Raw genomic sequence first — 25,844 nt, forward strand, 5'->3', positions numbered from 1 at the left:
ATGATTTTCTTTGACACTGAAGACTGGATACATTCTGCTTTAAAATCACAGAAAAAAATTACACTTTAAAATATATTAAAATAGAAAACAGTTATTTTAAACTGCAATACATTTCACAATATTACTGTTTATGCTTTTTTTTTTTGATAAAATAAATGCAGCCTTGCAGAGTATAAGAGACTTCTTTAAAAAACATTAAAAGAAAATCTTACTGACTGTAGTGAATTTCAAATTTGTTTCAAAGGAGATCAAAAGTATCTCTCAAACAATTCACATTATTTACTGCCATTCTTAGACAAGAGGCTTCACCTTTAACTCTAACAGCATGCATTCTTCACTAAAATTAAACCAAATGAGCAATGGATACTCCCTTGGGGAACGAGTGTTACATTTTATGATTTCTTCATATAGCACCACAGCACAGCATGAGAGTGTGATGAATGAAGTGCATAAACACTGATGCTATATTTACATCATATGTTTATAACCTACATACATATAAAACTGTCAATCATGCCTATTCAGATGTAGATCCTCCCCTTTTCAGTGCGGGAATTTTCCAGGCCAGATGTTAAGACGTTAACCTCTGTCCTTGCTGGTGACCTTGGAGGGGGTGTTGCTTTGTGATGTAAAGGGCAGGTGGTGTAATAAGATCTGCCCATGTCCCAGATCCATCATTCCTGCAATTCTGCCATACACAAGTCACAAAACTTAATCACACCTCACATCGAGAGCCCCTCCTTTGCCAAGCCTGACCACCGGAGCATAAATCCCAGACTCATGGGTCAATAATCCTGTCCGGGGATCTTCCATGTAGGAAGCCTAGCTAGTGTTTCGAGGAAAACAAACCCAAATGTGAAGAAGCAATCCACCAGCTGTCTTCCTAAGTTACAGTCAATTTGAAATTTGATTTTAGTGTCTAAAAAATAGTAGTGTATCAAATTAAATGTGTTTGTGATTGACAATTTGCGTAGAATGGAAGATGGTTTCAAAATGGCATCTGATGATGCATGAAACACATGAGGTAAATCAGTTCTGATTAATATTTTGGCTAAATAGTTTTAATTCAATGCTTTTTTTCATTGCCACCAAGGACCAAGAGAGTAAGTAGATTTTCAATGAGAGTATATATCTATGGGGTTATCATTTTTGCATATTTCTAGATAAATAGATTTTGAGCCACAAATAAATGTAACGATATTTACAAACATTAAACAAATTCCCAAACAAATAGAATGAGATCCACCAATATATAAAGGAGTTTTACAAAAAATAAATTTCCCAATAATTAAAATGAGATGATTAAATAAAATAGTCCGTAAATGTGTTTGTATGTCACAAAAACAAATTTGACTGGCATTTATTTGTGAGTTGCTTCCTCTACATTTGTGGATCGCTACACAAATTTATGGATTAATTCCTGTGAATTTGTGGTCCACCGACTGCATTTGTGAATTTTGAAACATTTCAAGTGCCAGGACGCACACAAATCTACAAATAGATGGACTCCACCCACCGCCTACTTAAGCCAATCAGATAACAGCAACATTGCACTGACCAATAGCACGCTCTCAACCCAACCAATCAGTAACCAAATTCACTGTATTACTGTGACCAGGAAGGTGCATGTTTAGTTCAATTGCCACAGCATATTAATCAAAAGGTGACTCAAGATCATTTTGATGACATCCTCATGTTGTGGTTATGCGATTAACATTTTATTTTGAACTAAGAATGACAACAAAAAAAAGTGCAGAGTTCAAATATGATAATGCCGTCTGTGATCCAAAAATGCGCAGGAAGAAATCCACAAATCTGTGTAGTGGTCCACAAATGCAGAGGAAGCCATCCATAAACGTAAAAACATATTTGTGGATACTTTTTTTTAAATTAGCAAATCTCAATTTATTTATTTGTGGCTCAAAATCTATTTATCTAGAAATATGCATAAATTATAACCCCATATATATCTGGCATCGTCTATATGTCAGTTTATCTTCAAAAATTAAAATATATTAATAATAAACAAAAAGAAGAAAACCTAAACTGCTACTCTTGGCTTTTGTCTTCCAAGATTGAATCTCCAGGTTTCTGAAGAGCAATCATCAGAGAATTTGCTCCTAGTGAATCACTATTGAGTGACTATTACAAGTGTTGACTCTCCCTGTTACAGTCACTTGAAAGATGTTATTTAAAGTGCATGCCGAGATTCCAAGCATGCTTAGATAGAGCAGTGAATAACTGGATCGCATGGCTCATGGTTTAGGATGCACAGAGTTCACGTAAGAGTTCAAACACGAGTCGATTTTTTGTGCACATGAAGGCTGAGTGAAGTTTTTCAAGTATCTTTTCTCTCGATTCGATCAAACTCTGGGCTTAGACTACAAATGGTGTAAGATTTACAAGATAAACAATTTTCTGAATTTTCTGCAGCATCCTGTAAGTCGCAAAAAGAAGAATGTAGTGACTGAACACTGAAGTGATGTGGCGGAAATCACACATTCACTTCTAAATCCAAGTCAAAGTCTAAATTTGGACAGTTCTCGCCTTCCACATATATGTTTATGTCATTCATAACTCTATGGCAACTTTTTTCTTTCCATCCAACAAAAATGATATGGTGTTCAATGGCTGTCAAGTTCTGCTGCAACTGAAGCGACAGCTATTAAACATTGGTCTCCTCAAGAGATATTTTCCCAGAAGATGATTATCAAAAAGAAGCACCCATATTTCTATATGCCATATTGTGATTATCAAATTTGCTGATGTGTTTGTAAACAAGCAAAGGCAATTCATTGGTAATTGTGTTCTGAATAATTAGACTAGGGGACAGATTTCCTAAAAGCTTGCGCCAGTGCAAACCCTCTTTTGGCTTTAAAAAACTGACCTTATTGCATATGCATTTGTAGGAGTTACCCTTTCAGACGCAAAATTTATGGAAGGAGAGTATTTAAATGCAAGTTTAAAATGCAAGTTGCAATCATGGAAGGTGATTTACTATGGTTTGCGCTTGTCAATTTACTAGTATTTGCACCCTTATTTACGCCCAAAAAAGCATGTCAAACGCTAATTTGTGCTGTTCTTGGTAGATTGCGTTGATCATTATGTAAATGATCCGTCTGTGTCTGTGTTCTTTAATTTGCACGTCGTCAGTAGATCACGCACAGAACTTTACACTCCAACGGCACTTTTTTCGGAATTACGCTTCCACGCTAATTTGCTCTGTTTAGTAAATCTGGCCCTAGATGGTGAAAAGTGTGGATGCAGTTGCACAATGCAAGAGCACAGAGTATATGCATTCTTGGTAGGAATGATCTGAAAGGAAGCTATAGCCCTTTGGACAGGGTCAGAAGGTCATCAATAAACCACAACATTAATAGTGTATCTGTAAACCTGACATCAGGCAGAATGTTTTCTGTTTAAGAAATTTTATAGGGACCAGGTGGATGTACTAATAAAGACTCCGTTGGCTTGGATCACACTGAGTAAGGTCTGTTCACTGCAGATAAGTGTTATGAGACCATAAACCAATAATATTAGAACTCATAAAGGAGTCATTCTTTCTCGCTCTCTCTTTATTTGTCTGTATGTGTGTGCTAACTTCAAATGTCAACACTCTCATGAATCACAGAAAAGTTTGTTTTAATGATCAAACAAAAGACCCAAATTGCCATTCCTCAGCACTGGCTTTTAGACCACACATAATTCTTTACATGTATGTTTAATGTAGTATGCGAGATTTGATGTGAGATGAATGTACCATTAACTCCTTCATTTTTACACCACTTTTAATAATTTTAATAATTAAATTAAAAATTTAAATTTCTACACTAGACTTTATTCTAATAGACGTTCTGTAAATTGTGCATTAGGACATTATGCTGATTTTACTTCAAAACTAAATCAGACTTAATTATTCTGTCATGCAGTTCCAGATCAGCAAAACTCATAATATAATGTTTATTCATCATGCTTGAAGCATATTTCTATCCTAAAAAAAACACCAACAACTGCATCTACAAATGAACTATAAAAGTGTCTTTAAAACCACTGATAATTTAAATTTGATTCACTGTAATTCAACATTGAAAATAATATTTTTGTGGAAACCGTGAGTATTTACTGTCGCTTTTGATTAAATCACAGCATCCTTGCTGAATAAATGTATTAATCTACCTTTTTTGTCTTTTTTGAAAGCATTTGAAGGAAGTGCTCATTAATTCACCGCCAAGAATCCACCAATTATTGTGTCCCAGTACCAAAAAAACCCCCCAAAATTACTTAATCCAAAGATAAATTCTGCAATATGTTGCAATGTCAAATAGAATAAAAGCATTATAACAAAGCAAATATTCACAGATAATTAATCCGAACAAAGAAAAAAGACCGCACAACCTAATTTCTCTCACCTTCCAAAAGGTGAAGTGTGAAAACACAAGTCTGCATCCACATACATGGAGCTCACACTTTATTAGCCATATGTTGTCTTACGTTAAAAACTGTGTATAAGGTATAAGTGAACATCTTTACTCTCCTCTTTAATCCACAACCACAGTCCCCGAGGTGCAACTGCAATTCCATCTGAACCACTTGTCTGCATTGCAGCTGACAATAAATCCATATTTCATACTGATACTTTTGCACATTAGTGAGTAAACAGCATTGCGGGAGCAGGAGAACTGCTTTGCTGGTGGGGAGGCCACCCATGCTTGTAATCCACTAATATCCAAAGCACTATGGGAACATTCAGATGCCTAAACCAGGAATAATGAAAAAATATAAAACAGGATTATGAGAAATTTTAAAATAAGTCAAGGAATCCTCTAAAAAAAAGAAGGACAAATGCACAACGCTACAGTAAATAAAAATATAACAGTGTGTTTTCTACAGCATTAAAAGCAGCATGGACTGCTTACATGGACTACAATATAGAGTACATTTAAAAAAATAAAAAAACATTAATCTTAAAAAAAACTATTATTGCCTTAAGTCACTGAAGTAAAACAAAAGTTTAAGCTGAAGTATTAAAATGATTAAAAACTGCTGTAATAACTAAAACTGAAGAAAATTACTAAAACTGATTCGAAAAAATTGAAGTGAAATAGAAATATAACAAAAGCACATATACCATTACTAAAAGTTAAATTAAAATGAATTATTAAAATGTAGAGGGTATGAGCGTGACGTCACCATCGGCCGGCGTGACTGAGTGACTTTGTCACTAAGTGGCAAAAAGACTAAGCGGCAGTATTTGTTTTTAATGTGAATGCTGCCAAAAACACACAAAACACATCTAAGACGGGAAAGAGCTTTGCGATTGACTAAGATTTGACAAGAAATCTGTAATTTTCTCTATATATTTTTTTTATATTCTAAAATCTATATTTTTACAGACTGCCGATATCTACAGAAAAGAGAAGCAAATGGATCGCTGCAATTCAGAAACAACTTGACTCCATGCAGCAAAAGGTCGATTTTCAGTTATCATTTTGTGTCAATATGCTGAATTGAGGGATAAAATCATGCCCTGTATTGTATTGCTATATATTGTATTGACAACTTAACGTTTTTAAATAAACACTGACAACAAAATATAGCCTACAAGTTTTAGGGCTGGACGATATGGCGATATATATATAACATTGATTTAAGTGAACACATGGATTTAGATCTATCTATCTTGTATTTACTGTATATAAAGCATTAACAGGCAAATTTGCTATGTATTTTCCCGGCGTCATAAATGTGAGGAAACACCTATCCTGGGTGCATGTCAATATCCATGGCTCACTAGATCTTTGGTAAGTTGTAAGGAACACTACATCAAGTCCAACCTTTAGTTTAACCTGATAATCTTTTTTTTTTTCCTCACGTTTTCGCAGTTCCCCCTATTAAATCCAGTCACGCAGCAGCTCTTTTGCCACTCAGTCCGGCTGAGGGGGCGTGTCCGGCGGGAAAGTGGCGTCAATGCATACCCTCATGCAAAAGCTCATTCAAAATATTAAATAAATACTATAATAGTATATAAACAATACAAAGGTAACAGAATAGATACATTTACATTATATATATATATATATATATATATATATATATACACGGGTCTATTATGAATAGACCCATAGCAGTTGTAAGAGTCTATTCTAGTTATATATATATATATATATATATATATATATATATATATATATATATATATATATATATAACTAGAATAGACTCTTACAACTGCTATGGGTCTATTCATAAAATCAGCATCTAGCTTGTAGCTTGTTACTGAAAGGTCTACACTTTTAAAAACAGGCGATCTACTTAAAAAATGGAGTAGCATTAGTATTGATTGAAGCGTGTTTTTACTCGTGTCTTCTCCCTAAAATAAAGGAAGGGAGAAAAAACGGAAGAGGAAGTTTGGAAAAAAAGTGAGGAATTGTGGGAGACACACAGAATGTCATTGAAATGTAGTCGAGGAAGGCAGATGTGGAGGCATAGTGACACTGTGGATAGCTGAGTAACAGAAATGAATGTCTTGTTTACTACAAAACTCAGCGTGAATGGAACAGTTTATCACCAGCTGAACGAAACGGCGAAGAGATGAAAAGCAGAAATGACAAAGAATGAGAAAACAATAGGGAACAAATAAGACGGGGGCTGATACAACCAGTGCCGGGCAGAGATAAAAATGGTAGCGGCAGTTTGAGACAAATCAAATGTGTAACAAAAACCTACTGAACAAGACATAAACGTCTGAGAAATCTAAAGACCTTGTTTTTGAAAGACACCTGCAAAGATGCATTTCTTCAAGGTGAGTTTCATAACACTGGAGTAAGCTGGCTTTATTGTCACAGATCAGAAATTAGACTGTGCTTGGATGCCCTGTTGTTTATGAGGACGCAATGATGAAGGGCCGGGTCACGGTGGGGGTGTGTGGATTGCAGCATTGCTTTTATCTTTGACCCACCGATGCGCATGTTTGCACAAAAACAGCCTTCGCTTGGCCATTAGATACTGCTTAGACAGATAAATGTGTAGGATGACAGAGAAAGCGTGTTGGTGTGTTTCAATGAAGCCACTGAGCTTCCATTATTACACCCATAAATCCTGATTCCAATCTGCACGGCAAACACACACGCACAGAAACGCTCAGCACGGGACGCAGACACACACCAACCCACATATCAGCATTCCATCTATAGAGCACAGCTGTACGATACATTCCAAATATGATGTGATACCTTACAGTGCATTATGACGATTGCTCCAAACATATGACTGCTTGTGAGTAATGTTTTTTAATATATAGCATTTGTACCCATGGCAATTGTGCCCATTCATCTTCCCAAACTTAGTTGGTGATAGGATGTGTTTGAGTTTATAACAAAGGTAATATTTCAACAGATTTTTTTGGGGGGGGGGGCGGGAGTTGGAAAAATAGGACACAAAAGTCATTGCTCTGGATGAGCACATTATCAACAAGATTGTTAGAAAAATTAACCATGGTAGCCAAAGTTAATGAAAAATCTGTGAATATATTGTGACAGCAATAAAAAAGAAAGAAATGAAATAAATTGCTCAAGATTTTGAAAGCTTCTTACAATCCCTTGTGAACAATAAGTGTACTGCATTGTAATGGATGTGCACTGGTTAGTTGCAATCAACTTGCAAGTGTCCAAAAAGATTACATTCAGTTTGCACTTACACTAAGTATATTCTTTTAAAGTCATGTTAAGTGACATTTAGTTTACAAGCTGTTTTATTGACGTACAGTACTGTATATCAGTGGTTAAAACACTGATTGAGCAATTACATGAGACATGATACCTTTCGGTAAATTGTATCTTACAACATACCTTCTGATGTTCATGCATGTTTTTTTTACTGCTATAAAATGACTTACGCTGCGCGCTGCTGATTGAACTTAGGCACTACAGTGATCTGTCACTTCACATTTCAGAGTATCAAAACTATTTATCGCTATTTATTGTTTGAATTTCGTTATGAAATAAACAGAATTGTAAATCTGAAACCATGCTTCTTATCAGAAGTAACAACGCACAAAATTTGTGATTATTGGATGGGATGCGCGTTATAAATAATGTTTGGTGTAGGAAAAGAATGTGTACCTGGCAACCCTGGCATGACTCAAACGGGTGATTAGGGTCAAATATAGCCTGCTTTAACATCGCTCATTTTTTTTTTAATGTTAAAGGGATAGTTCACCCAAAAATTAAAATGATCCCATGATTTACTCACCCTGAAGCCATCCTAGGTGTATACCTTGACGCACAACGTAATGATGAACGCGGTTGCCCAGCCCTGTTTGTTTGAACCGCGAGAGGCGTCAAAGCTTAAACTTCTCCTACATCACGTCATACATCGTCAAGTGTTACTCTTTTGGCATAAGTCGACTTGCGTTGGCCGTCTGACGGAATCTAGTTATTTTAGTCGATAAAGTTTAAAAAATTGAATTTTTTCTTACAAGAATGCAACGCTTCACTTCAGTAGGCCTTTGTAGGCCCCCTCTGCGCCGTTTGGGACTCTTTTATGATGGATAGATGCACTTGTATGGACTTCAAAAAATGGTGCCCATTCACTGCCATTATAAAAACATATTTGTTTTAATATAATTCCGATTGTATTCGTCTGAAAGAAGAATGTCATATACATCTAGGATAGCTTCTGGGTGAGTACATCATGGGATAATTTTAATTTTTGGGTGAACTATCCCTTTAATGCATTATTGTCTTGTTAATTTATACAGCCCTACACAAGAGACGTTTTCTTCACACAGTATGAGTTGCAGTCTGACACATTGTTCTACCCCCTTTTGATTGACAGGATATAACTGACCCTAATCATGGGCCAATAGTGATAGTGGAAATAATTGCTTTTATCGGCCCATATGGATAATTGGCCGATACATCGATCCATTCTATATCGATCGTAGTCAAGCCATAGTTCTAGAAATAAAATCAAGGACTTAGCCATCACCATCATCAAATTAAAGATGATGTAAAAAATAAAATGCTTAAGATTCTATAATCTTATTACAGTATTTAAAGGTGTTCACAACACATCAGAGCTGATGGCGTGTTAGAATAGAAATTAAGAAAAAGAGATTGAGAAAACAGCCAGTTTAAATGTTGACAAGCAAATTCAACAGAAAACAGAGCTTAAACAGTATATCGTTCTTGAACAATGGGGCTAGAGAAAAGATTAAAAGTATTTCACAGCTAGTGCCAAGGAGAGATTTAAGAGTTCCTGAGCAACATGCAGGTTAATGGGAAACTCAGCCGCTGTCAGGAGGAGGAGGAGCTAGCAGAGAAGAAGAAGAAACCATCTATCTCTGTCTCACTCAATTTATTTCTCAAAGTACCTTTACTATATGACAGTCAATGCTGAAGATGAGTATCCTAACACAGAAGCAGAGTGAGAATGATACAAAAAAAAAAAACTACTAGGGTTGGAACAATGGTTCAGTGAGGGTATTCCATGTTAAAACCAGACTTAGATATACCATTTAAAAGTTTTGGTGTCAGTAGTATGGTGTTTATAGCATCACAGTGTAAACAGGTGTTTATAGTATTACAGTATAATAATAATAATAATAATAATAATAATAATAATAATAATAATAATAATAATAAAACAAATCTTGAGCAGAAAATCAGCATATTATAATGATTTCTGAAGGATCATGTGACATCGAACACTGGAGTAATGATGCTGCAAAATTATTCACAATATTACTATTTTTATTCTATGTTTGATAAAATAAATACATTTTTGGTGAGCATAAGAGACTTCTTTCAAAAACGTACCAACTCAAAACTTAATGGTACTGATTGACCATATTCATAAATAATGTATTGAAGGTGACACTTTAAAACAATTCAAAGAAAACTTCAAAGAAAATTTATAGCCCGATAAATTGGACAAATTCTTTTCTGGTCAATTTGAGATTGCCCTGAAACATGCCCTCTCGGGTGATTAAATTTTGCCAATTAATAATTTACAATTTCTATTGAAATATTTCTACTTAATTTGAAATACTGTGTAAATATGAATATCAATGAAGTGGAATACAATTGCAGAAATAAAATGTATTAATATATTAAACAGAACATACTGGATTCACCAAGGTTTTACTATTGTACATGTTTATAGTAATATTTTGTCAAGGTAAATCATCCAGAGGAGCATGGCTGAAACTCCCAAACCAGGCAAATCGGGATGTGATTGGCATAATGTTTGCATGCTAACTCCATCAGTAAGAATGCGCTAATGTGCATCGAGTGAGCTGGCTGTCAGAGATAGCCTTGTTCTCTGGCCCTTTTGTTGTGCAGTCCCTCTCAAACATGCTCTGTCAGCACATCCGTTGGACTTACCTCTAATTAAAACATGACCGTTAGAGGAATGCTTGTGCTTGTTTACTCTTATTGAGATCAGCAGCTCTGCCTCCCAGCGGAGTGTGCAATTAGTCGACGCTGGGCCAATTAGGAACTCCAGCTAATGCTTGTGGCATTCAGCACAGCGAGCGATTAGAGGTAACAAACAGAGACGCTACTTTAGCATGAGTGCTATTTGTGTCAGCTTTCAAAGTGTGTTTGATGCATACTAATATCAAGGGGTCAAAGTTTGCCTGGTTAGCACGGTACATTTTGCCCCTGCTGGTAAAAGTCATAACTACACCAGAAAAACATCTTTTTCGTTTGACTGGGCATTCAAAAGTAGTCACATATTCTGACTGAATAGATGTTTACCATGCATTTGATTTGCCGGTCGGATATGGAAATCCTAATGGACAGCTCTTGCTTTCTGTATTATAAACCTCATTGACTAATACTGATGTAAATCAAAATAGCATATAAAAGTTCAAAACAGGAAATGCATTTGGGCATGGAATCATACATTGAAATAAAATAAAATGATTTTGCACTCAAGACAACACAAGGAATCAAAGCACTATATCAAAGATACAAATGAGCTGCTCGGGTTTTGTACGGTTAAAATGTGGAAACGGGAAAAATGTGTTTGTTTTGATTGTAAGATGAGTTCATAAGACTCGCAGTGCTTTATCAATGCTGCACAAAGTGTGGCTGCGGCTTTCATGATAACATATTCAAGGATTGAGTTTGAAAAACTAATAAAGAGAACTTGTCACTGTGAGAGATCAGCAATGTGCTTTATGCTAATAGTAAAATAATGTGGACAGACACAACAGTATTGTGTACAAGAGTAGAAAACAAAACTGAAAAACAAGCAAACATTTGGTTTGAAGAACATTTAAAGAACCCCAAATTTGTTGCTCAAATTATTGAATGATATACCAATTAATATATATATATATATATATATATATATATATATATATATATATATATATATATACAATAAATTTGTATAATGAAATTAATAATAACATTATTATTATTATTATTATTATTATTATTAATATTATTGTTGTTGTTGTTGTTAAAATTAAAATGATTAATACAAAATAATTTCAATAAAATAATAACATCAACAACACTAATATTGACAATAATAATTAAAATAATAATAATAATAATAATAATAATAATAATAATAATAATAATTATCATTATTATTATTATTATTATTATTATTATTATTATTATTATTAACTATTATTATTTTATTATTTATATATTTATTTAACATTATTATTATTATTTTATTGAATTTATTTTATTTTTATTAGTCATGTTAATAATATGAATAATAATAATAACCCCATGTAATTACTTGCTCTCCTTAACTTAGCAGTAGATATCTTACTGGATAACTTAATGTCTTTGGATTCATGATGAATTTTCAGACAGTGATCTTCTTTTTCTATGTTATGAAGCCTGTGGAAAGGCAAGGATACCGGAATAGCATATTTTGTCAGCTTGTTCAGAGGTCAATGGTAACTTTCTATCTTTGCGATGGTTAAAGAGGCAGCCTAACCTCACACAAGCCTCCCTCTGCCTGAAAACCGAGAGCTGAGGTTAACATGATTACAAGGTGAAGACAAAACCGAGAGAGCACTGGTTACTTGTCAGAGAACTATAACGGATAGCAGAAGTAATGCACTGTGATACTGCCAATACTGAATGGTTCTTGCCAACAGAAAGATAATTTACTTTCTCACAGTTTCCTTTGAGTAAGAGTAATTTGAAGCACAATATTTCATTCTTCAGAATATGATTCATAACATGAAGTTAATACTGTTTGGTGCTTCATTGACCTCTCCAAATGATCTGTCGTTCTATCATTAAAACACAAAACAAAATAGAATTCAGAAAATGAGGTCATCTATATTGTGGCTGGATACTTTCCATGAGTCTTGACTACAAATAAAGGTGATAAACACAATACACATAAGTTCAAAAGTTTGGGGTCAGTATTTTTTTTTTTTTAAATAATAGTTTAATACTTTTATTCAGCAAGAATTGACAGTAACTACTTTTTTTTGTTCTTTTTTAACTTGATATTCATCAATGAATCCTTTGTAGCAATCCTTAGAAAAAAGTAGCATGGTTTCCAAAAAAAATATTAAGCAGGACAACTGTTTAAAAATTGATAACACTAAGAAATTTTATTCATTATAGATCAAATGTCTCATTTTGTGTGATTGACTGACAATATCTGACTATATTGTAATGTATGGTTTACTGGTGCAGTAACATTCATTTGTGTCGATAACGACAGGTGAACTTTTCATTGCAACTAAAAGACGACTTTAAAAACTTTCATAATATCTGAGAATATGCTATTAAAGAATGGCAGGTACATCATAAGGTCTGACTTTAGTTAGATTTCCCAAAGTGCCCAGGAAGATGCACGACTCCACGAATGGTATGAAACTCAAAATTGCTGAAAGACTTTTTAGTCGAATGATTAAACTGCTCTAAAATTGTCTCTCCATGGGATGAGAACTTTTCCCTAAATGCCAAATTCCAAAGCTGTAAGAAAGAGCATGTGATACTGTCTCCGTATTGCACAAAATACATGTTAATATAAAAAAGTTGTCATAAAAGTAAAAATACAATACTTTTTCCTCATCTACTATCTACAGTATGTACATTTGGTGCATTATGTAAAAAAGACCACACACACACACACACACACACACACACACACACACACACACAGATACCTCTATATATATTCACATAGACAATAACTCTAAAATCTATCCAAGTTTCATTTCTATAGTATTGTCCCTTGAGAAGATATACTAAAATGTTTGCTGAAATGTGAGCAATTTTGTGAGATACTATATATACAGTATGTATATATATATATATATATATATATATATATATATATATATATATATATCAAAGATTAAAATAAAACTTAATGTCAGTTTACGTCTTTGTGCCCCAAAATGTCTTAGTTGACATAATCGCACTGTTGACACATCAGGAGAACAATCATACAATCATGGCTAAGACTGTGTCGTTGTGTGTGTGCATGCAATGGAGGAGAGCATCCGTGTCATTTATCAAACCGGCCCGGGCTGGAGCTGATGAATTGAGCATCACATCCAGCTGGACACTTTCATTTCACAAAGAACAGCTCTTTTCCCAGCCAATGTGACAGACAGGCCAGAGTACGACTCGACTGAGCTCACAGCGGGTGGATCTCAGGCCACATATGGCATAAGACATCAGCCTGCCTGCGAGACCATTAATCGCTGTAGTATTAATTGAAAAATTGGGATTTAATGTTAACTGACTGGCCCTGGAAAAGAATAGGACTATAAAAGAGCACCGTGGCTCAGAACTCTGTGTGTGATGACAGGAAAACTGTGCATGTCAGGCCTGCCATGACACAATAGAGACCTTGGATCCGGAAGAATTTTTGCCATTCATTTTTTCCACGTCTTTTTTTCATTTCCATGGAAACAGTAACTTCTTTATCAGGATTCATAGGGAATGTAGTCCTGTAGTCATTTAACACCATTTAACTTTATAATGAAAACACACTGCCTTAAGCCAAAAGTATACTTCGGCTTTCTACGTTCCGTATCAGTCCGCGCACTATACACCTGACATCATTTTTCTTACCAGGAGGGTCCACAGACGTACGAGCACAGCACAATTTTTGTGTCCGTGTGGACGGTTCACGTTCAACAGAGCATGTGTGACTGACTTGAGCGCTTGAAAACAAAGTCCACTATATAGTGCACATAGTCTTTCCATGCTCATGGTCAAGGGAGTTTACTTTGAAAGGTTTGCGCACTCAACTATGTGTGAGACGGAGCGGAACGCGGTAAATGAAGTATAACCGGGCCTTTATGGAATCTACAGAAGCGTATCAATATCGCTTAAAGAGATAGTTTACCCAAAGATTACAAAAAAGTCATAATTAACTCACCCTCAAGTTGTTCCAAACCTGTATGAATTTCTTTCTTTTGCTGAATACAAACGAATATATTTTGAAGAATGTCAGTAACCAAACAGTTGATGGGCCCCGTTGACTTCCATAGTATGGAAAAAAATAATATATATATATATATATATATATATATATATATATATATATATATATATATATATATATTATGAAAGTCAATGGTGCTTATCAACTGTCTGGTTACCAACTTTCTTTAAAATATCTTCTTTTGTGTTCAGCAGAAGAAAGAAATTCATACAGGTTTGGAACAACTTGAGGTTGAGTAAATTATGACTGAATTTTCATTTTTGGGTGAACTATCCCTTTAATATCAGAGCTCAGGGTGAATTTATTTCTTTGGAGAAAATGAATGTGATTTTTACTTTCTGAACCCAAGTGTTGCACTGTAGAGAAAAATATAATTCTCTATTTAATTAAGGCTCAAACCAGCCAGCACAAAGAACTCTGTGCGTGTATACGTATTAAAGGTCATTCTATATTTGTGTGCATGTCTTCTCAATCTTGCACACATATACTTATGAGGGTTTGCATGAATGTGCGAGTGTGATTAAGATTACAGAATGTGCGTGTTTTCTTCCTGAATGCTGGAAGGCATAGTTAAAATGCTACCGGGTCCCAGGTGTGCTAGCAAGAACTGGATTCTCCTGATGAGCAATCTGTCCAATCAGGCAACATATTGTCAGGGCTGTCCATAATGAGCAGCCAACATGTGTTGTCATGCAAATGAGCACAGGCTACTTCGGCACAAAACATGTGGCGCTGTGCTACCAATTTTCCTTTTTGATCTCTGGCTAATTCGTCTAATTAGGAAGGCAGTTTCAGTGTGGACTGTTCTGTACGGGTATTTACACTGCTTTCTAATAATATCATGTTTTAATAAATATCACTGCAGCAAATTGAACCTAAGTGTGCGTGCACACGGTGAACGTGGTTTCGCCAAGTACCACATGTTCCTGGATCAACATCTTTGTTGATCCTGGAACAACTTTCAGATCAACCAATCAGATTTGAGGGACAAGTTTACAGTTTATGTCAAGTTTATGCTTAGAACCAGGGTGAGGTGCTTCAACATAAGTGTTATTCACCTATCATTTCCCTATGATTTTCGGGAAAAGTTATGGGTAGGGTTAGATTTAGGGGTAGGGATAGGGTAAGGACAACATTTTGGGACAGGAATGTTGTTCCAGGATCAACAAAATACGTAGATCCAGGAACATGTCTTACTTGGCAAAATCACAGTGACCCACACACACACACACACACACACACACACACAGACACACACATCTTATGGGGTTATTCCATAGAAATAATGATTTTTATACTGAACAAACATTCTATCCCCTAAGCCTACCCATCAAAGAAAACATTCAGCATTTTTACTAAAAAACACTTAGTATGATTATAAGCTGTTTTCCTCATTGGGACAAAAAATGTCGCCACAATGTCAAAGAATTTGGATATTGCCATCTTTGTGGTATACCTGAACCACACACACACACACACACACGCACGCACGCACACACACACACACACACACACACACTGTGTCAAAAAGCTATTATGTAAGTCACACGTCACCTGCAAAATAAAATAAAATACAAGACAATGAAGCCTTTAGTTGAACTTTATTTTACAGTTTTTTTTTCGATTGCTAAACGACAGTGAGCACATCTGGAGCTGCATGTGCAAACCTCTAACTACAGTCTGCATTACCAACAGTCACCTGAGCTAAACAGTTCACATCACCTGCAAAACTCATTCCAAGCAACACAACTCTTAACACATGGCTCAAAAAACAGGCTCAGTGCAGCCAAACACTATGCACAACCCTCACTGAGATAACACACACTGTCACTCAGAACACACTGAGAGTAAAAACACTAGCATCAAACACCAATACAGAAAATTTTTCCCTTTTTACAGTTTGAACAATTTCAGTGACTTCATACAAAGTTATATTTTCCTCAAAGAAAAGTGACATTCTTTCACATGATTTATTTACATTTTTAGAACATAACAATTATTTAAGGTAAATTAAATTTGGCAGTTTGCTTCAATAGTCTGTAGTAATTTATGGAATTACAGTAATGAGAAAAAATAGGTAGAAATTAAAAGTACATACTGTAATTCGAACAAATAACAAACAAGACCTGCTTAGCCTTTCAGCTGAAATTGCGATCAGCAGTGTTTGAAAGGCACAAGGCTGAAATCTATTCTGTTTTGAATGAGTGGTTCACAGTTTTGACAGCAGTGTGTTAGCATTTGAACAAAGTGCTGTAAATCCAGTTGTGGAGGTTGTGGTGGTCATGGGATAAGTGTGTAAAGTTTTGAAAACTGTGTTCAAGCAATGAAAAATGAACTAGAGTTTGGTCCACATGAACTGCTGCTGTGCAGACTGTAGTTAGAGTTTTGCACATGTAGCTCCAGTTGTGCTCACTGTCGTTTAGAAATCGAAAAAAACTGTAAAGTGTCAGAGTTACAGTGCAATTGTATATTTAAGTACCAAGTAATTATAATTGTAAAACTAAATGTACTTACTATTGGGTTAGGGTTAGGATTAGGGTGTGGTTACGGTTAGTTATCAAGGTAGTAATTATGCACAATTTACAGTAATTACTACAGTAACTACATGTAACGCGTAACAATGACACTGTAAAATAAAGTGTTTCCAAGCCTTTTTTAAAAACCATTAGCATTTTGAATTCTGACATTGTTTCTGACATTCTGACATGATATTTTCCATCAAAATTTACTGTAATGTGTCCGGATACATACTTTTGAGTTTTTTGTATTTTTTGACAAAGTGAAAGATGAGTTTTATGAAAAGGCTGCATTTAGTTACAGTCATTGAGTTTGATGATACTGCATCAACTATATTTAATTCATCTCAAAAGTAAATGCATTTTACTTTAAAATACCATGCAATACTATCACACAAATCTTATACTGTCCCTTCGTTCTACCAATTAAATTTCATCAACAGACCTCAATAACCATACCGCTACACATCAACCGATATTGTTTTCCTTCCCTGGGCCACCATCAGCGCTGCTCACATCCATTCTAACAGCTGGAAACATCAGTCACAGCACATACACAAAGGACATAATAATGACTATCATCATCACCATTATCATTATTATCATTGTCATATGAAGAATGCATTGCCTAAGGAACAAGTGTTGGACTGTAACCACAACTATTACTAAAATTTGACCAGGCAACATACTATAATAATGTAGATAACGTTTACATTTTCAGAAGAAAATGTATGTGGTGCAAGCCTGTGCAAAACTTTCCGCCATTATGCTAAGGTGTTCTGGGTGGTTGCAAAGTCAAAAGAGGCCAGCAAAATAATTTCTAATGATAATTGGTCCCAAAATATGACTCAAATCCCTCTTTTAATTCGTTTTTTGGACATTTTGTCGTCCAGCAGCAGAAAATAATAAGTCTGAAGACTTGACCTCTTCTCAGTAAGTTGTGCGTTTAAATCCTACATTGTTTCGGAACTTCTCAATTCTGTTTTGTTCACCTCATTTTCTCTTCTTGCCTTCTTCTGCATTAACCTGCACTAAAGAGTCCTTAAGACTTGATCCAATTCGCAGATGGTGTGTGAAAGATGTTATTAACCGCACACTCTAAACCTCTCTATCCTAAAGCCCCGCAGGTCTTCAGAAGGCATGTTCTAACCCTCTCCTTCTGTTAAGACCAACAGAAGCTGTAATCCAAATCAAGAAAAGTAAACCAAAAGAGACAGAAGTGTTTTCCAATTTTAAGCAAAATAAAGATGAAACTTGACATAATTTACCCAACAAATTGTTTAATGGGCATATTACTACTTCAATGAATCCTTCTAAAATCCAGACAGACAGTATATTTATTATATATTTACTAATATAGTTATTAGTTTAACCACACATTAAAATATATATGTAATCCCTTATCCAGGTCCTACTCGCCCCACTCTGTGCGGGCCTCGAACCCCGGTCTCCAGCGTGGGAGTCAGGCGCTCTAACAAGGAGGCTAAAAACTGCAGCCATTACATATATAAAGTAACACATAAAACATGCATACATTATAAATAAAGATTAAGTCACCTAACACATTTAAACAAACCAGTGCAAGAACGGCATTTTCAAACATTTCTCAAAACAGAAGAAGGGCACATTTCATCTTGCTCTCTGCACAGCTATAGACGCCAGTATAAGTACACTACTTTGATACTTTGAATTTCCATACAAACTGATTGCCATCAGGGATATCATCTTGTGGATGCTTTAGTAGTCTTACACAGTGAAATGTGATGTTTTTATGCAGTTATGAGGAAAATACTTATACTTATAGGTACCTACTTTAAGTACTTTACTGACACATTAAAGATCATGCAAAACACTTTCAGAGCTCCGGTTGTATCTATGCCTTTCAGTTAATATGTAGTCTCTTCTCCACATGGTGAGGATGCAAAGTTCAGACTAGGACGGAGCGGTATGACCAAAATCATATATCAAATCATGTGTGCTAAATTGTATATTACCGTAAAGGTACAGCAACAAGTTCAACCAAAAACTGTTGTATAGATTAATTATTTATGTGTTCATGATACCTTTGGATAATCCAGTGAATGAAACACACTTCATATCATTATTTACTTGGAACTTGGACACAAACCAAAAGATAATTCACAACAAATGTAACACTTGAATTTAAAAAACGCATATATACTGTGCTGTAAAATGTATACCATCACATGATACATGCAGCCCTGGTACAAACAGTGCATTGAGTCAGGTTATTATAGTTCTGTGAAACATGAATTTGTTCATGTGTGTGATATTACATTCACGCAATGTACAGGCCATTCCCAGCAGGTACATACAATTCTCATCAATCCAAGTGCTGGATATCCCAGAGAGATAAAATAAGAAATGAATTCAAATAGTAAGAGGGTGTCCAGTAACTCATTGCCCAACCTAAGACTTACCAGCGGCCAGCTATATATAGGTAGTAAACCATTTCGGTAGACCCCTGTATTAAAGAGACTAAACTAAACGAGTGTTAAAATGAATGCAAAATTATTTGAAAGAGCATAATTTAGAAATAATCTACTGTTATTATCTAAGTAAATATAGCATCTACTCTAATTTAAGTCTGCATTATAAAGTTAAGCCTCACCATTCAGCACAGTTCAACTGACATTCATTCAGCATTGTTCTGTGTGAAATAAGTGATGAGCTCTCCACTGCGAACATAAAGCAACGACGATAGTTTCTCTCAAGGTCTTCTTTGATCCAGTATTCCAAGGTGACACACTATCACCCCATCTTCTCAGTAAAAGTTTTATGAACCTTTACACTTAGAGAAACTGCAGTGATATTTCTATTGCTTTGGGATGTGAGATCTGCCCTCTATCTCACCAAAACCGAGTGAAAAAAGTGAGTCCATGAGGGTTGATGGACCCAAGAAGACACAGAGATATTGTGGAGTACAATTGCTCATCGCTCTTTTCCGTTTTCACTCTTCGATCCCTCTTTACCGCTTTCTCCCATCCCAACTGCCATTTCCAAGCACATGCTTTATTACAGGTCACTGCCACACACGGAAGAGTTTAAAGGGACAAAGTACGACGAAAACATATATTTTTTTTAAATAAAGTAAGCATGATAGTCCACTCCTAAACCAAACATATCCGTCAATGGTGTAAGCAGATTGAAACACGAAATTTGCCAAAACATAAAATAGTTATCGATTGCCCTGAGATTGTGTTAGTCATGTTACAAAAACGGCTGACAACACAGAGAGAGAGAGAGAGAAAGAGAGGGAGAGAGAGAGAGAGAGAGAGAGAGAGAGAGAGAGAGAGAGAGAGAGAGAGAGAGAGAGAGAGAGAGAGAGAGAGAGAGAGAGAGAGAGAGAGAGAGAGAGAGAGAAACTCAATACAAATAATAAAATGAGGATAAATAGACTCAACAACATGGAGAAAACGCTTCCCATATCTTTGCTTGTTGACATCAAAGCTTACGCAACCAAAACTAGTAAAATAGTATTTTGTTTCTAATTCATCTGTCTCTTTGTAAAAGCTAGTCAAATTAAGTAGACACCAACACAGAAAAATCACATGACACCTTCTGAAATTTTGCATATTTTCAGAATCTGGACAAATATGCTTATTAGACAATTTCACCTTTACTCATTGCTAGTCATAATCATGACCTGCATTTAACAAAGGAGTCTATGGAGCTGTATTGTCTCAAAATAGACATTAGACATATCTCAAAAAAATGTAATATATATATATATACATATTACATATATATATACTCTCTAATCCTTAGAAGTTTTCAATCAGAAGAAAATTGTCAACTACAACTACACAAATCATGGCAGAATTTGAGGCAACGCGAGACATGTGACATTTCTAAAAGGTAGCAGCTCTGAGGTTTTGAATATTGCCAATTTAACTGCTAGTTGCTAGGCAATGACACATCCAGTCTATCCCATAATTACACCAAATACAATTATCCACAGATCCTTCATGCATACAAAATCTGGTGAGTTTTCAGTTATTGTAGTAGTTTACAGTCACACTTTAGTTTAAGATCCAATTCTCAATATTAACTAACTATTAACTATGACTCAATAAACTCCTAATCACTGCTTCTTAATAGCTAGTATGGTAGTTGTTAAATTTAGGTATTGGGTTGATTAAGGGATGTAGAATATGGTCATGCATAATAAGGCATTAATATGTGCATCAGTCAATATCCTAATAATATCCATACTATAAGCAAAAAGAATTGGACCCTAAACTAAAGTGTTATCTAGCTAAAACTTAGTTCTTGTCTTTAGATGCAGTTGTTGCTTCAGTTTCAGATGTTGTTTATATAAATGATCACATTAGTATGGGAAGTAACGGATCACAGCTGACGGAGAGGCACAGAGCCAAACTGTTCTGAGAGGATGGAGAAAGACTGAGAGACAGTGAGGTGACAGAGAAGGATGAAGGAGAGGGGGATGATGTCTCAGAGGCGAAAGGACAGAAGCCATGCCACAACCACAGAAAGAAACCAGCAGGCCTTTGTTTTCAGAGAACAATTTCAAGTGGTGGAAAATAACAAACCCTTTCAGCTACTCTTAAATTCCCTAAAAACGAGGTCGATCCCATAGATTGTAATTAGCTTTATTGGTTTACTCCACACGTTCAAGAAATATCACGTTAATGATGTTTGTGTTCAGACATTTGAGTCCGGAAAAAGCTACTTTGTAAATATACCAAAGAAAGTTTAAAGGACTCTTTATATTCATTTAAAATTGGAATATTGTGACCATTAACATTTTTTTTAAACTGTGAGGGTGATTCTCATTCTCACAAAAATAAAATAAAATAAAATGTCCTGGTCACATTCAATCCTTGAATAAAAGAAAGAAGGAAGAAAGGAAGAAAGAAAGAAAGAAAGAGAGAAAGAAAGAAAGAAAGAAAGAAAGAAAGAAAGAAATAAAGAAAGAAAGAAAGAAAGAAAGAAAGAAAGAAAGAAAGAAAGAAAGAAAGAAAGAAAGAAAGAAAGAAAGAAAGAAAGAAAGAAAGAAAGAAAGAAAGAAAGAAAAAGTTGGAAGCAAGTACATTTAATTAGGCATCCTTGATTAATTTTAGAAAAGTTGTTTAAAATATAATATAATTTCTGTCTTTTTTCTATTGATTTTGGGTTGAAATTTGACCCGGATGTGTTTTTGACAGGTTCTAAGATATTAAAATGTTAAATATTTTGAATCTTTCACTTGCATTTCTGAAAATAATGTTTAATAACAATTATGAATATGTGTGCATTATTAATTATTAATGTTTGTACTGCTTATCATTGAATGTCCACATTACTACAATAAATGTATTTGTATTGTAAGACATGGGCAACAAGTGTCATTTAAAGTTATGAGTCCACGACAAATAAATTATTAATAAGAGGATTATACTTGGTCAAAATTGCAAACAACATTTCCTGCTCATAAAAATATATTCATGTCTAGACACCATATCAGTGACAAGTTTAATTACGTGGGGACTGATTGGGACTCTCAAATGGAGCTTAATCCAAGTTGACGCTGAGTAATAATTTGACTGCATTCCCGAGTCAATATCCTTTAGAACCTTAAATGTCACATCTCAGCCTGGGTCAGATCTTGTGTCATTTATCTGAAGTGAGCTGAAGCTGAAATTAGATACAAAGGAACATATCACAAATATTAAACCTGATGAATAATTGTGAAGAGTTTCCTGCATGGGGGATTGTTCATTTATCTTCCACAAATAGCCTCAAGTGAATGAAAAATGTTCTGGAACTATACAGTGATCTTCCATGTATTTGTATTGACCCTGACCTTATCATTTAAATAATCAGTGATAATCAATATGTTATCATCCCGAATGATAAATAATAATTTAGGATCTCAGTCTGATCCCAAATTAAATATAGCTATCTCAAAAAACGAATTAAAATGAATTAAATTATGTTATTTGTTTCAACTAAACATAGTGAAGAATAAAAATCAGAGTACATTTCACCCATATTGTTGTAAATTTCACCAAATCTAGCAAGAGCATGACTAGGTCACATATCATCACACACAAAAAAAAGTTATTTTAAAAATTCCTATTATTGTAATAAAAATACTATCATAACAATTTTCATAAACCATAACAATAAAATACTTGCACACCATTAAAGTATATATTTAGATTTACATACAAACAACGTACTACAATATTTTACTTTATTCACTGATGAAATGACGACTATTGATAATTTAATGGGAAATCGTAATCACCATGATAATATTATCACAATTGATTTTGGTGTAAACTGTGATCTGGACACGTTTCGATGAGATTCACCCATACGGTCAAAAGTTATACTCATCATAAGAACTGAAACACATAAACCAACAGTATGATATGCAAGAATGCCTCTCTGGATACACGAGGACCGTTTTGCGTCATAACACTCACGGATATTTATGTCATGATAACCTCCATCCACATTTCTCCTTGTTCATATAGCCTACACTGCACAACAGAACTTAATTCATGCACCGCCAACGCTGAGTTGACTTCTCACAGTGTGGATGCTGAAATATGCTGAGCAGTTATTTGAACAGAGCGTAGGGGTCTGGAGCGCGATGCCAAGCGCGCAGGAAATGCGCGTTCCGCTGAGCGCGCTCCCGCGGTGCGTTCCAGCAAGTGCCTTTACGCGCAACAATATATTAAAATAGACTCTCGAATGACTGGAAGTCTATGACAGCCCCTTGAACTATATTGTGAAATTTTGTAAATGGAAAGGGTCTTTCTATTCCAGGTGGTCATTGTGGTGTTTTCATCTTATTCTCTCAAGCGCCACCAACAGGTCCGTTTGCATCTTTTAATCATTGGACAATGGTCTAAAAAAAATCCACTCAATTAGAGAGAGAAATATGATGGTTTTTATGAGATTCACACAAGACCACATTCACACTATTCTAGTTAAAATTAAATAAAATCTGATTTATAAAACAATTCACGAGTCACACATCATCAAATTTAGCCGGGAGGTTGCCAAACAGGAAGTTAGTGACGAATAAAATTTGCAAGGATTTGGCCTTTTGAAACACAAATTGGTATATGCTGGGCATCAGTGCTTGATCAGTTTGTAGGCAGTGACAACTTATAACTTTTGAATTGTTTAGACCAATCTTATGACCCTGATTAGGCCATACTGGGCCTAATCTCTCTCTCTCTCTCTCTCTCTCTCTCTCTCTCTCTCTCTCTCTCTCTCTCTCTCTCTCTCTCTCTCTCTCTCTCTCTCAACAAGTTTGTAACAAGCAAAGCTTCGGTATTTTGACATAACTTTTATTTTTGTGACTTTCAATGTCCTGGCATTACCTCATGAATTTGGAGACTATTATTATGCTGTCTACCTTATCTGACACACCCAATTCAGGTCTTGTAGTAATAATAATGAGACTAATACTAATAATAACTAATAATACTAATACTAATGAGACTAATACTAATAGTAACTAATAATGAGAGTTGAATCAGGTATGTTAGATGATGGACACTTCTTCCAGGACAGGTTTGAAAACCCCTGTCACTATAATGCACAATATTATATTTAGTCTACTTACAAATACAGAACTAATAGTCGATCTTTTTCAGACCATGTTATCTATTAGACCATTGATTCGCTAATATCACAACATAAACACTGGGATAAATGAATACACAAACAGAGATGTTATAAGCAGCACTTAGTCCTGAAGTTTGTGTGATTCCAATAGATTTCTCCTCTGGTCATCATAAAGACTGTGGGGATACACCGTGCCTAATGGATAGCCTACACTTCACAATCGTTCAATCACCGGTTGTTTAAGTGCAGCAAAGTAGTCGATAACTGCAGCGCACACACCGGTCAAGTGCGCAGCTTGCCAAGACCCTTTACGCACTTGTACTATCACTCACCTGACTGACCGTTGCTCCTCTGAACCACCACAATTATGAAGACGAGGCAGAAGAAGCGAAGAAAGCGAGCCAGCCACATTTCTGCTTATTTTAAGAAGTTATATCTCTATACATTAGCATGATCAATAGAGAATCCGGGCATTGACAGTCCAGCGTCTGCGTCTCCAGCGCGCGCACTCACGTCTTCGTTCCAGAGCACATCCTGTAACAATAGACTCGACTGGACTGTTTTGCTTTTGCGCTGGGTTCGTTTTTTTTTTAGTAATTCTGCCTGATTATCCGGATTGTAGGACTTGTAACGATTTCATTACATCGATGGACTCGCAACTTCGGTTTGAGAGTCAGAACACGCCCCTCCTTGGACCGCCTACCTGAAGTATGAATGGTCAAAAGAGGCGCTTGAACAGACTAGACCACGCCCAGCCAACGACTGATTTGCATATACACCTGCTAACACCAGTGTTATGTCAGGGGCTTTTAAACCTTTTCATGCCAAGGATGCCCAAATATTACGATCCTCTTGTGTGTAACCATTATTTGTTATACAAAATTATACAATAAAATCAAAATGAAACCATAATGTCAATATATTTTCTTTAAAAAAAAATCGCTTTTTCTCTTTATTAAATTTTCCTTACAGCACCCCTGGATCCCAGTTAGGAAACTTCTGTTTTAGTTACAAAAGGATGATACATTCAAAAGGCATAAATTACAGGTGGTATTTGATTGTTTAGAATAATGCGAATGAGGCAAATTAATATACCAAAGAAGAAATAAAACCTCATATCAGAATGTTTACCAGCCTCTAATTAAAAGTGTAATATATATTTCTCTTACAGCCTTGCAGTGCTCTAGTGTCATAAACATATGACTATAGTTGTCCATTCTAACTATTATTACTGAGTGTTTAAATGAGTTTGATTCTCTCATT

The 25,844-nt window shown here is 35.3% G+C and overlaps 1 protein-coding gene across 2 annotated transcripts in view; it reads right to left on the reverse strand.

The window, feature by feature from the left end:
• LOC143714255 (receptor tyrosine-protein kinase erbB-4-like) overlaps nt 1–25,301 on the reverse strand; it is a 188,575-nt gene extending 163,274 nt beyond the window's left edge. Inside the window, exon 1 of one of the 2 annotated variants that reach the window (XR_013195432.1) lies at nt 24,914–25,301. Coding sequence is in view for 1 of the 2 variants with exons in the window: in XM_077205345.1 (XP_077061460.1) it covers nt 24,914–24,992 (79 nt within the window). In the remaining variant the exon portion in view is untranslated. The remainder of the gene's footprint in view (nt 1–24,913) is intronic. The other variant, XM_077205345.1, reaches the window with a different exon arrangement.
• Nucleotides 25,302–25,844: the final 543 nt, after the last annotated feature.

Source organism: Siphateles boraxobius, unplaced genomic scaffold, assembly GCF_051911475.1.
Source record: "Siphateles boraxobius isolate OS27281-9 unplaced genomic scaffold, OSU_SipBor_1 53, whole genome shotgun sequence".
NCBI classification, from domain to species: domain Eukaryota; kingdom Metazoa; phylum Chordata; class Actinopteri; order Cypriniformes; family Leuciscidae; genus Siphateles; species Siphateles boraxobius.